Source organism: Dipodomys merriami, unplaced genomic scaffold (genome assembly GCF_024711535.1).
Source record: "Dipodomys merriami isolate MVZ:Mamm:240054 unplaced genomic scaffold, mDipMer1.0.p SCAF_6, whole genome shotgun sequence".
Classification (NCBI taxonomy): Eukaryota; Metazoa; Chordata; class Mammalia; order Rodentia; family Heteromyidae; genus Dipodomys; species Dipodomys merriami.
This window is the reverse complement of record NW_027206179.1, coordinates 19,919,280-19,932,397: the sequence shown is the minus strand read 5'-3', so window position 1 is coordinate 19,932,397 and position 13,118 is coordinate 19,919,280. Positions and strand designations below refer to the sequence as shown.

The window sequence follows — 13,118 nt, the reverse complement described above, 5'->3', positions numbered from 1 at the left end:
GTACTTACACACTCGGTGTGCACCGGATGGACAGCAAACAGCAGGGCTGCCAGCAGGGATGCTCTGGGGGCCAGGTGCATCCTCCGGCCTTTACTGGTGTACTGCAGACCACCAAACAGCACCGAGAAGACGTCCACCAGGAGGACAGAGATGCCGGCATGCAGGAGGATGTTGACCACGTGAAAACCCACCGGGTAGAAGCCGCCAGACAAGTAGTAGTTGATCCTACAGTGGACACAGGATGGTCACACTAGATGCGTGGACGGTGTTCAATGGAACGGCAAGAGCCTGAAGACATGGTGTGAACAGTTACCCACAGAAAGGAGAGTGGAAGAAATGGACATGTTCTAGGAAAAGGAATACTAGAAAAAAAAAGCTATTAACTCAGGGCCTGGGCACTGTGTCTGCACTTCTGTGCTCAAGGTTAGCACTCTACCATTTGAGCCACAGTACCATTTCTGACTTTTTGTGGGTTAACTGGAGATAAGAGATAAGTTTCACAGCCTTTCCTGCCAGTGCTGCCTTAGAATTGTGATCCTCAGATCTCAGCCTCCTGAGTAGTTGAGATTACAGGTGAGTCACAGTGTCCAGCTAGATAATTCTTACGGTGTAAAAAAGGGAAGTACTTAGGACTGGATATGATGACTCATGCCCATAATCTCAGGAGGCAGAGATTGGAAGGATCACAGTTACAAGCTAGCTCTGGCAAAAAGTCAGCAAGACTCATTTCAACAAACAAGCCCGGCATGGAAGCTGACCTGTTGTTCCTGTTATGTAGGAGGCTGTAGGTAAGAGGGTAGAGGTCTGAGGCTGGCCCAGCAAAAGTGTGGGATTTTACCTGAAAACTGACTAAAGCAAAAGGGGACTGGTGATTAGTTCAAGTGGTAGAGCACCTGTCTAACAAATGTAAGGCCTTGAGTTCAAACCCTAAGTGTCACAGAAGAAAAACAGAAAAAGAAGGACTGCATTCCAAATAAGACATCATATACTGTCAGGACTTGGATTTAAGAGTCGTGCAACTTATCCACAAAGAAGTGCTTCTAACACCAAGCTAGCCAGCTTGTCCTCCTCCTCCTCACTGTCTGTGATGCCTACTTTTGATCTCTTCTCGGGTACTAGTGATTCCAATTCTCTGTTTCCTGCTTCTCTGAGAGATCTAGGCACAAGTATTTAAATGAGCCCAACCAATAGGTATGAGCGAGAATGTTTGTGCAGTAATGAGACCTGTGTGATGTAATCGCTCCCTGATTAATAGAGGTGGAAGGTTGTTTTTAACTTGTCCTTTCTTCACAGTGACTTCTTTTTTTGGTTGGTTATGGGGCTTGAACTCTGGGCTTGGGGGCCATCCCTGCGCTCTTCAGCTCAAGGTGAGTGCTCTACAGCTTGAGCTACAGCGCCACTTCCGGTTTTCTAGTAGCTTATTGGATATAAGAGTCTCACGGACTTTCCTGCCCTGGATGGCTTTGAGCCTCGATTCTCAGATCTCAGCCTCCTGAGTAGCTAGGATTATAGGCATGAGACACTGGTGCCCAGCTTTCGTAGTGACTTCTATCTTACTTTTGTTATGGGGGAAAAAACCCTTCACAATTTCATCAGAAGCCTCATGTTGCTTTGACACATATCAATTGTTCCCTGGGTGCTAGCCAGGCAGTAAAGGGTGCATCTCAGGAAAGAAAAAATGTGGAGCACCTAACTAATGTGAGCATCCTCCTTACTCAGGGCCGCGTTAACCTTTTCTGCAGCTTTCTAGTTTTCATCTGTGCTTCTGGGCGTGAGCACATTGAAATCTTTCCTTAGGCCCATCCTTTGGTCTCCCTGGGCACATCTCCTGAGACTTGAAATGAGCACAGAATTCTTAGAATATAGGAGTGTCTCTGCCTATGGGAATCGCCAGCTGGTCCCACCATAGCTGATGACATAGCCATGCAAGGTCACACACAAGCCTTGGATAGCTGTCACTGCCCCAAGCTGTCACCTCACCTGAACGTCAGGACGGTGAGAGGCCGGTAGGACTTGTGACTGGTGTTGCTGCTCAGTCTACTGCCCCAGAAGTCATGATGCCACAGGTCCCCCAGAGGAGTGTCTGCCTGGAGATCCTGCAGGACACATCAGGGGACATTCTGGATGAGGGAGACACAATTCTTTCCCAGCCCTCTGTTGAAGCCCTCACCACTCTGACTGAGAGTTCCCATGAATTCTCAATGCTGCCATTTCTGGGCCAACCAATACCACCTCTCTTTGCCTAGCATGGAGCCAGGCATCTGAGCAGCGATGCGCTCCTTCAGATATGCTCTGTATGATAAGAGCCTTGGGTGGCTGCCCTGTCCCCTCTGATAGCTTCCCACAGCCTGGAACAAAGCTGATGTCCTTACAGAGCTGCCACACAGCTTCCACTGGCACATGTACTCCTGCCCACTCCTGGGAGCTCACTACAAAGGCTTTGCACATGGAGGTATCTCTAGATGACCTCAGTCAGTCTTAATGCCCCACAGCTTAACTCCTCCGCTGTTCACATCTTGGCCCTGAAGCTTGCTGACTCCTGAGTGGATCCTGACCCCTTGAATCTGGGCATCTGCCACCTGTCACTCTTGTCCCATCTCCTGTAACTCTTGGCACATAGGTAGCCTATAATCACCACACTATCTGATCACTAGACTGAGGCTACACAAGGCCTAGACCACAGGTCTTGTGTAATGGAAATACTAAAAAAAAAAAAGGTATTTAATATATGCTGAATGGACAAGTCAGCTAAATAGGATCAATATCATCTTTTACATAGTAAGATTATTTATAAAAACAACCCCTAGCTTAAAAGTGTGGTTAAGCTGGGCGCTGGTGGCTCACGCCTGTAATCCTAGCTACTCAGGAGGCTGAGCTCTGAGGATTACGGTTCAAAGCTAGCCTGGAAAGTCTGTAAGACTCTTATCTCTAATAAACTACCAGAAAACCAGAAATGGCACTGTGGCTCAAGTGGTAGAGCACTAGCCTTGAGGTGAAGAACTGAGGGACAGCGCTCAGGCCCGGAGTTCAAGTCCCACGACCGACAAAAAAAAAAAGTGTGGCTAATTTATTTTTTAAGTTTTCCATTTTTGATGAGTTAAGTACAACTAGGAGATGAGGGGGGAAATCTTCCATATATTTTTTTAAAGATAAAAATCTGTAAATAGTAAAAAAAAATCTTGCTGCTGAGGTAATGCTAGAGAAGTTTAAAAATGCATCCTTTGTCGGCCAGTCATGAGGGTATGTGCCTGAAATCCTAGCACTTGAGAAGCAAACATGGGAGGATTTGTGATTTAGATGCCAACATGGGCTACATAGCAAGATTTTTTCTCAAAAACAGTAACAACAATAAAAAGACTATTTTATCATTTAAAACAATAAACTAAATGGAAGGCAAATAAGACATTGAGGGAAAAGTATTGAATGTAGTTATTAATTTTCTCCTTACAGCAGAAAACTAGAGTATGCAATGCACTGCCCATTCCATTGGTAAGGATCCCTCTTTCCAGAAGCCAAACTTGCTGTGATTCTCTGAACAGAGGGAATGCTCTAAAGGGGAGCAAGAGTCTCACAGACCTGCCAGGTTGCTGGACCACCAGGAAGGTACTACGCAGCCAGGAGCGTGAGCAAGTCATGCCACCGGACACATGGCCAGGACTGCCCTCATCTCTTCACTTGCGATGAGGCTCCAGCAAATGAGCACCTGATAGGAGGGCCTCTGCAGGTGCCAGCTCCCTAACAGAACGGTCTTTAACACACACCAGAATGTGCCACAGAACAGCTGTCAGATACCAGGCCATCTCAAGGAGCAGCAAATGTCCATACTGTACAGCTCAATGCCTGGTACTGACGGTGCTTACTGAACCAAAGAGAAAGTCTTGAGAAGAAGGGACAGAAACAAAGCTGGTTACTGGATAACCACTGCAAGGAAGACTTTTTACTTCTACTGGGGATCTGAATCAAGGCACTCCAGGAGCTGGTGCAGTGTTTTGTGACAGACATGGAATCCACCAGCTAACTTAGCAGACTCAGTGACAGAAATGGCATCCTACCTAACTTCTACATGGTCGCAGAAGGGCTTGTGCAGTGGTGAAGGGTGAGTCAGGGCAGCTCCTTCTCCCTCTCAACAGGAAAAAGCACCCAGGAAGCTCTAAATATTTGATTAGGTGCAGTCTATGTGCCACAGGGTGCATGACAGAAAGGTGGGTCGATTTTTCCTCATGTTTTACGGAAAGAATGAATTGGGTCTGAAACTTTTTCTATTCTTCTGTTTCAAAGAAGATCATAACCTCGTGGAACAAAAATGCAACTCAGCACAGAAAGAAGAAAGTGTCTGGAAGCCAGTCTTCCACACCGCCAGACTCAGAAACAGCCTGTTCATGACACTGCAGGCAGCGTGCCAGGCAGCGAGACATGACTTCCATTAAGCAGGGGAGGAGAAGGCCGGGCCAGCAAGTTAGCATAAGGGGCACAGAGAGGCACTCCAGAAGATACTCAGAGCCAAGATATGCCTTACCTACCCCCCCTCATACAGAAGGAAGGCCCACACCAGGCATTGCTCCCAACCCCCTACAGAACCCATGCTTCTGCCCTGCGCCAACCGTCTGGAATTTTTTCAACACTGTTTCCCAATTAACAATTCATATATCCACTCTCACAAAATGAATAACAGAACTTAAACAATAAGGATGAATTCTGGTTAGAAAAGCCAATTCTGTGACTGGCAAGCCTGTGACCCAGTTGCTTAGAGCTTCTGAGTCAACCATAGTCACCTATGACAACTTGAAGGAAAGAACAAGTGAAGCACTTGAAAGTAAAAGTGTACATTAACTGGGGAGGCAGAGGCCAGAGGTCAAGAGGATTACAGTTTAGAGCAAGCCTGGGCAAAAGGTGCTGCCCTACTTGAGCCATTATCACCCCCACCCCCAGCAAAAAGGGCTGGAGGGGTATGACTCAAGTAGTGCAGTGCCTGACTAGAAAACTCAAGGCCCCAAGTTCAAACCCCAGTAGCAACCCAAATAGCAAGAGAGCCACCAAACAAACAAAAAAATTAAACATCAACTAGTATGGTGGTACATGGCCAGCACTGGAACATTGGGGTAGGAGGCTCACTAGGTCAAGGCCAACAGGGGATACACAGGGGATACACAGTAAGTTTCAGGCCAGCCTGGGACTTTGAAACAGCCACACTGTTTCAAAGAAAACAAAAGAGAAGGAAAAGAAAAAGCTAAGCATTTATCAACAGTGCTGTTCCTGCCATCAAAAACACAAATAAAATACCTGCAAACACTCATCTCCCAACATGCTTTACAATTTTCTATGGCATTTTTTAAATATGAAAATAACTTCTTCCTCTTGTGGTAAAAGCCAAAACTTTAAGTTTTTTTTTTTTTTTTTTAACAAGCATTCAACTATAAAGAGTTCCCATGATTACATGCCCTATGGAAAGAGACAGGTGATTCCTTCCTGTTCTCTTCATTGGCTAAGCAGCATGCATAAACTGTTGGTTGAGTGACAGATGGGCTGTCACAAAACCTTCATCTTGTACCACTTCCAAGTTCTTTCTACTCTGGGCCTTCACTGTCTGCCTCTAAATTTCTTAGTCTCTTAGCTTATTTCAATCTTTGCCTTTTCTCCCCGCAAAGTTCTTTTGTCTTTTCTAACTCTGGTCATCAAGTGAAAAGAATATTGTTTGTCCCTGGACTGATGTAGCTGCAACTGGTGAGCAACACTGTCCTGGACTCTCCAAGTTCAGCAAGAGTGAGTCTCTAAACACGACACCATCAGCAGCTGCAGTGTCCCTGGGAGCAGGCTGCCTATCCCCAGAAGCTGCTGGCAGCTGTCCTCACATTTAGTGAAGGGCAGATGTGACTGAGAGCACACCTTATCGCAGGTGCTCACACCCCACCCACACTTCATGGCAGCAAACACAAGAGTTTCTTTCCCTCTTCTTCTTTTTTGGGCGGAGGAAAGGGACAACTACTTTGGAATTTTTCATAAAACTTGAAATACTCAATTAGAATATCTGACATACACTTGTCTTGAAATCTTAGAAGATCAGTCTTTCTGTAACAAGTATTAGGCAGGGGAGGCTGACCATAGACATTAAATTATGGAAATGATACAAAAAAAGAGAGACAGAGATAGAGACAGAAAGAAAGGAAATGCACAGCACAGCTGGGGACCCAAAGAAATTCTTGGCCCAAATCTAATAAAGAATCCTACACTAAATCAGGACTTAGTGGCTCACACTTGTAAACCTAGCTACTCATGAGGTGGAGATCTGAAAATCATGGTTCGAAGCCAAACCTGGGCAGACAAATCTGAGGCTCTTATCTCTAATTAACCAACAAAAAGCTAGAAGTGGAGGTATCGTTTAAGTGGTAGTGTCAGCCTTGAGCAAAAAAACTAAGTGAGAGCATGAGGGCCTGAGTTCTAGCCCTAGTACTGGTGCAAGAATAAATAAAATAGAGACTCCTACACTAACTTAAAAGACTCTTGAGACTCAGGCAGGTAGATACAGTATGCTTCTCAGAAAAGTGTTAAGATACAAACCTTGTTGTTAACAATAGCTTCAGAGTCATCAAAGACAAAATCTCCATCATAGCTCCGTGCAAAACACAAGAGGGAAACTAATCCCACTACTAACTTGGCCCAGAAAGGGGCAAGGACAGAAGATGGGATGATGTGATCCAAATCAGCGTCCAGCTCGGCCATTTTGAAAACCACAGGCTGTCAGACTCTGGCTCCAGCATTATGCTGGTTAGAAATCTGCAAGAAAAATAACACTGCATAAATAATCTTCAGTGCATTGTCAGGAATGCTTCTGCAGTAGTGATCTTTACCTTACGCAAGTAAGAGCTAGACAGTAATTTAAGTTGTGGTTTCATAGGACATCATCATTAAAAATTGTGGAGTTATAGCTCTTAAAGACTTTAGTGGGTAAAAACGTCACACAGGTAAATTCCCAAGCCCCATTACAACCTATAGAATTAGTCATGCAGCCATGTGTCTGTGGATCACGCCCATAATCCTAGCTACTCTGGAAGGTGAGATCTGAGGATCTTGGATGGATGTCTGTGCAGGAAAGTATATGAGACTTTTCTCCAATTAACTATCAAAAAGTCTGAAGTGGAGCTGTGGCTCAAATGGTAGAGTACCAGCCTTGGGTGACAGTGCAGGTCAGTGCCCAGGTCCTGAGTTCAAGGCCCAATACTGGCAAACACAAAAAAATAGAATCAGATGCCCTTGGGTTAATGAGCTCCATTTTAGAAACAATGATTTAATGGAACTCTGTATTTATCAACATCATAATCCAGATTATAAAGCTTTAAAAAAGTCAGTGTCAACTTCATCCAATCAAGAAAAATCAGTGCATGTTAATCATGGGTAAGCTGGGCGTCAGGGGAGGATACAGGATATAAAACACTGTCCTGACTCTGATATAGCTACCATCCTGCAGGCTCACGAGCAGCAGGAGGGAAATCTAAGAGGGATATCCTGAGGTAAGGACACATGCTTGTGTAATTGGTTCCTGGTTAGTGGCTCATACACACATAGAACTGATGAGTTTGGGACATTTTGTCCTAGAAAAAGCTGGTCTGTGTCCCAAAGTAGAGGAGGGGAAACTAACAAGCAAAATATTATTATCATTATTGCTGGTCCTGAGGCTCAAACTCTGGGCCTGTCTCTGAGCCTTTTTGCTCGAGGCTAGTGTTCTATCACTTGAGCCACAGCTCCACTTCTGATTTTTTGCAGTTGAGATAAAACTCTCTTGGACTTCCCTGCTAGAGTTGGCTTTGAACCTTGACCTTTAGACCTCAATCTCCTGAGTAGCTAGGATTATAGGCATGAGCCACTGGAATCTGGCTCAAGCAAAATATTTTGTCCCATCCTTGCTAGTAGTTGTATGGATTTGTGCATGACTCTAATCCTACTTCTAGAACTTTCCAAGCAGTGAGAACTGTCTTAACAGCTTCCAGACCTGTAATTGAGTCACACAAATGCAAATCTGTCTCCATTTCTGCCACACCTTGATAGCTGCTTTCTGTAGAATTGCCAGGACCATATCTGGGTCAAACTGCTCAGTTCCAATCTTGTTTAAGTTTAAGCTCCCTGGATGTTTCTCATTTCCAAAGCAGGGATGAGAGTATCTATACTTATCCAGTTGTCATGAGGACTGTAATGGATGCTCAGGGAGCCTAGTAATTCTAACTATACTTTCTTTCACGAAAGGGAACAACTTTCTTTGGAAAACATCCTGTGCTATTGGCTTACAGGTGTCAGGGCTCTTGCCTACCCTACTAAGGGAGTGGAAGGAAACCCTAGTCCCCTGGCTTGGGAGGCTCAAGTAGGTTCCAGATCTTCAAGTGAATACCCTATATTATGAAAATTAACTAGAAGTTAGCCAATAGGAATCTGAGGCCCAAAAGCATCTTTTCTATAGCCTTTAGTCTCAGTACAGGTGGAGACAGATCAACAGAACAGGACATGCCATTCTGTGACCACACTGACCCTTTCCAGAGGCAGAAAGTCCAAGTTTACAATCCAGACAAAAGACTGCAATTCTCCATTGAAAATCTCTTGGGCCTTATCACCTGAGGTAAAGCATGCTGGGAGAACCATCCACCTATTTCTGTGGCCTTCTTTTCTCTTTCAGTGAAAGGCTAAACCACTGCTTAAATCCAGATTACAGTTACAAACACAATTCAGGTCACTGTGAAGACCCCAATTACTGTGTTTACATTTCAGCTACAGAAATTGCTCCTGCTGCTTTAAAAAAAAAAAATCAAAAGACTGAATGGTTAGGAAGACACCATGCTTTCACACAGAAGGAATAAAGGTGTTCTTTGATTTGGGAAAACCTACACAGAGGAAAACAAATATTTATACCAATTTTAGGAGAATAACATAGCATCTGGGAGCTACAAAAACTTGTATAACTATAGGGGGCTGGTGGCTCACACCTATAATCTGAGCTACTCAGAAAGCTGAGATCTGAGGATCATGGTTTGAAGCCAGCATAGGCAGAAAAGTCCAGTAGAAGCTTCTCTCCAATTAGTCATCAAAAACCCAGAAGCAGAGGTGTGGTTCAAGTGGTAGAGTGCCAGCTTTGAGTTAAAAAAGCTAAGGGACAATGCTTAGGCTCTTAGTTAAAGCCCTAGTACCAACATTTGAATACTTCATAAAAGTTTGCTATGAAATTCAAATAACCTTAAAGGAATACTACTGATTCAGAGAACTGTGCTCCTATGTTAATGGCTGTGTCTTTTCATCTTAACATCAGACATACCAGACTCCTTTTTGCTACTGAAGCAACAGCCAATGCCTAAGTACTATAGACTCCATCATCTGCAGGGCTCCAGTAGGTCAGGCCCTCACCGTGGGAAAGTCAACAGATGCCTGAGTCAATCTCAGAATGATTTCCTTCTTGTCTGTGGGGATGGAGTGGAACACGGAGTCTGCGCAGTTTTACCCTTCAGGCCCTCAGCACACTTCTCAGTCTGTCAGGCTCTCTCCTCTTCCCATCCACATCCCTATCCTGCATTTCCTTCTCAGGGGAGTCCTTTATCTCTAAAGCTCCCACTTCTTTGCTGTCACCAAAAATACAAATGCCCTTTTCATTTACTGTTCACACGTCTACCAGAATAGTTCAGAAAATGTCTTGCAATAGCAAATGCCACACACAAAAATCTATAATGTCACTTGTGGTGTCTCACACCTGTTATCTTAGCTAACTGGGAGGCTAAGACTGGGATCATTTTGGTTCCTGGGCTGGCCAGGCAGGCCAAAAGTTTCAAGAGGCTCTCTATGAACCAATAATTGGGCATGATAGTATGATCCTGTCTCCCGAGCGTCGAGAAAGGCTAATACTAAGAGGCCTGCAGCTGCAGGCTATCCCAGACAAAAAGTTCACAAGACTCCATCGCAATCGTAAAAGTTGGGTGTGAGGATGCACACCTGTTACCTCAGCTATGGTGGTTAGAAAACATAAATAGGAGGATCAAGGTCCAGGTTGGCTCTAGGGAAAAGTGAGACCCTATCCTCAAAATAGCCAAAGTAAAAAGTGCCTGAGACTTGTCTCAAGTGGCAGAATGCTTGCTTAGCAGGTTGGGAGCAAAGTATCTGGAGACAGACACAAGTGGACTTGGTGGCTGCATGGCCTTGAGCTTCTTAGTCTTCCTAAGAATCATCAGCAACTTGAATACCACTGCCCTCTTTCTGAAGAAAGTTCAGAAAGTTCAGGCAGGGATCAAGTGAAGTCCATGTAAGCAGTTGGTTCCCATTCTTGCTATTATTCTGGAGAAATCAGTTCCTGGTACCTAGTCCCTGACTTCTGTCTTGGGAAGACCCATGTCATGTTTACTTCTTGGGATGGGATGGGCTCCCCACCAACGGCCTGCAACAGCCCATCAGATGACCAGATCATATACCACACATGCCATCCTTGATGAGGCATCTCTGTGTCCTGTACAACAGCAGTGACCCTGATCTTGGCTCCCCTTCCTCCAACAGGACCGTTGATCCACAATGAGGTTTGGCACTCGGTGGAAAGAAGCGTATCCGTATCATGAAACCAGAAGGGACACTTTCTGTGTTTTGCTTGAATCCTAAGTTTCATGTTATTACTCTTCTTTAGGTGCTGTCCAGCATGGGAACTATGTCTTCCCTGAAAGCCCAGTTCCTTGGCCACACCTGGACATAGGTTCACCTGTGGAGGGAGGGACTGGAGAGGACCTTTCGCTTTTGCCTTGGTTTTGGCAGTGTTCCATCAAAGTCACTGCCAGTGCTTGGATGGCTATTTGATTTGTGTGCTGGAATTACCAGACCCCTCAGCTATACTTGGACTTGGAAAAACCAGAAGTCTCTTTAGACCTCAAAATTCTAATATGAAACCTCTGTTTTCAGGGGCTAAGTTAATCAACCATTAATCAAAAGGTCAAAAAGAGCTCAAACAGGGACTCTCCGAAAAGCCAAATAGCACTAAACTGTGAACACAGAGACCCAGAGACAGTGGACACAGAAGTCCAGACTTGAAGTAAACAGAGGAGTGAGACCCAATATAAATAATTCATTTTGGGAAATGAGTAGCGGCCACCTAGGGTAGAAGCTTCTTCCATGTGCAGGGGAGGACTGCTGGCCTCTGCCTGGCCTTTCATTCTCATTAGGAACCATCCATCCACACAGCCAGCTGCCCTCTCCGTAAGGCTGAGACGTGACAGTGCCTCTGAAAAATCAGATTTCAAAACCATGATGGTTTCAACCCAGCATCAGGGGCCTGGTAGTACCCCACAAAGAGACAGAACTGCAGTTACCTCGGGTGCCTGAAGCCAAGGGAACCAGCCTATCCCCGCTGGGCTCCTCCAGGCCCGGCTGAACCAAATGATGCCAACTGTGTTGTATGGAGACTGATTTCCTCTTTCCTAATCCACTGATGCGCTAGGGCCAGGGCTGCCTACGTAGCAAGAGTGTCTGTGTGCGGCTCCCCATTATATTCCTGTCCCACGAACTTTGCAGCTTGCTGTCTTGTAGCCATTTTCTCTCACTGCCCACCAGCATCACTTCATCCACCACCTCCACCCGGTGCGAACGGGCCGGGTTAGGAGGGCGGAGAGGGAAGGGGCAAGGAGGGGATCCGGTCACCTGTATTACTCTAGCTACCCAAGGCATCATCCATATGCTCCGGGAAGAGCAAAGTGTGGATGGATGACTCAGTGGCTCCGCTCGTTTCCCCCCCACCCCCCCCCCCCCGCCCCGGCTCCCTTCTTTTGTGTGTGGTTAAAATAAGATTACACACACAGCCCACCGTGGCAACATCCACACCCGATGCCGGGCGGAGTTGGCAGGAGGTGGGGGGGTCGCTGCACCACCAGCCCGGCTTCTCCAACTCCAGGCCCAGGGCAGGAGGGGGCGGCTCGGAGGCTCCCCGCGCCCCGGCCGGCGCCCCCCGGGCCCCCCTGCTTTCGATGCCGGGCAGGAAAGCGCCGCGCGCCCGGAGCGGCGGGGGAGCCGCCCGGTGACCCGCCCGGAGACCCGGGCAGGCGGCCAGGCTCGCCGGCGTCCCAGCCAGCGCCCGCACCCTGGCCAGCTGGCCGCCCGGCGCGGGGCCCAGAGGCCAAGTGGCCGCTCCGGGGAAGGAGCGCGCCCGCGGGGCCGGCGGGGGTGACCTGGGCCCGGCAGGGGGGCGGCCGGAGCTGGAGTCCGGGGCGCGGCTTCGGGGCGCGCGCCCGCTCCACTCCGCCCCTTTGTCCCAGGTGCTAAGCCCCGGTGCGCACGACGCCCGGGCCCCGCGTCCGTGACCGAAGCCCGGGTCCCACAGCCAACTCCTCAGCCGCACGGCCGGCCGCAGGAACTGGGCGCCGCCCCCCAGGGCCCTCGCAAGCAGCGGAGCGCGCGCGGGGCTCGGCTGCAGCGGGGCCCCGCGCGCACTCCGCGCCCAACTCCGCTCACCCCGCGACGCGCTCGGCCCTGCAGGGGCCGCCCCGCGCGTTACCTGTGAGGAGCCCCAACCGCGGCCGCATCTCCCTCCCGCGCGCGGAAACTCCGGCAGCTCCAGGTGCCCGCCCGCAGCCGGCAGGGGAGGGGCCTCCCGCGCGCCGCCCCCCGCCGCGCCCCCCGCCCCCCGCCGCCCGCAGCTCCCCACGCGCGGGCGCTCCGGCTCACACACCCACTCCGACCCGCCCCCTCCTCCTTCCCATTTGCTATTTCTCCTGTCACTTACGCGCCGAAGCCCGGTTCCTCTTCAACTCATTGGTGGATGAATGGGTGACGTCAGACCAGAGGGCACTAGTAGGAGGCGAAAGAGGCGCCGGGAGGGACGGACTCGGCTGGGGAGGAGGAAGCGAGCTGAGGGCGCGGGGCCGGGCGTGGCCCGTAGGGAAGGGGTGGCTCTGGTGTGGCCCGCGCGGCGGGCTGCGGGAATCGGGCGGGCCTCCCGGAGGCCGCGGGTCAAAGACCGGAGTGCGCGCTTCCCACGGAGGGACTGCGGTGTCCCTGCACAACTCCCCGAACTCCAGACTTCCCCACCCGGGAGGAGCCTCGCTGAGGGGCGCGGAGAGTGCGTTCCTCCCCACTCCCCCGGGCCCTGCAGCCCACCATCTCGGCATGGGTCCCGCACC

General features: G+C 48.6%; 1 protein-coding gene across 1 annotated transcript in view; it reads right to left on the bottom strand.

The window, feature by feature from the left end:
* Positions 1-12,557, bottom strand: part of Tmtc4 (transmembrane O-mannosyltransferase targeting cadherins 4) — a 55,195-nt gene extending 42,638 nt beyond the window's left edge. The window contains exons 1-4 of the mRNA XM_070002671.1: positions 12,494-12,557; positions 6,556-6,771; positions 1,981-2,096; positions 9-225 (exon numbers count right to left, since the gene is read on the bottom strand). Coding sequence (XP_069858772.1) covers positions 9-225; positions 1,981-2,096; positions 6,556-6,717 — 495 coding nt within the window. The 5' untranslated portion in view covers positions 6,718-6,771; positions 12,494-12,557. The remainder of the gene's footprint in view (positions 1-8; positions 226-1,980; positions 2,097-6,555; positions 6,772-12,493) is intronic.
* Between the last annotated feature and the right edge of the window lie 561 nt (positions 12,558-13,118).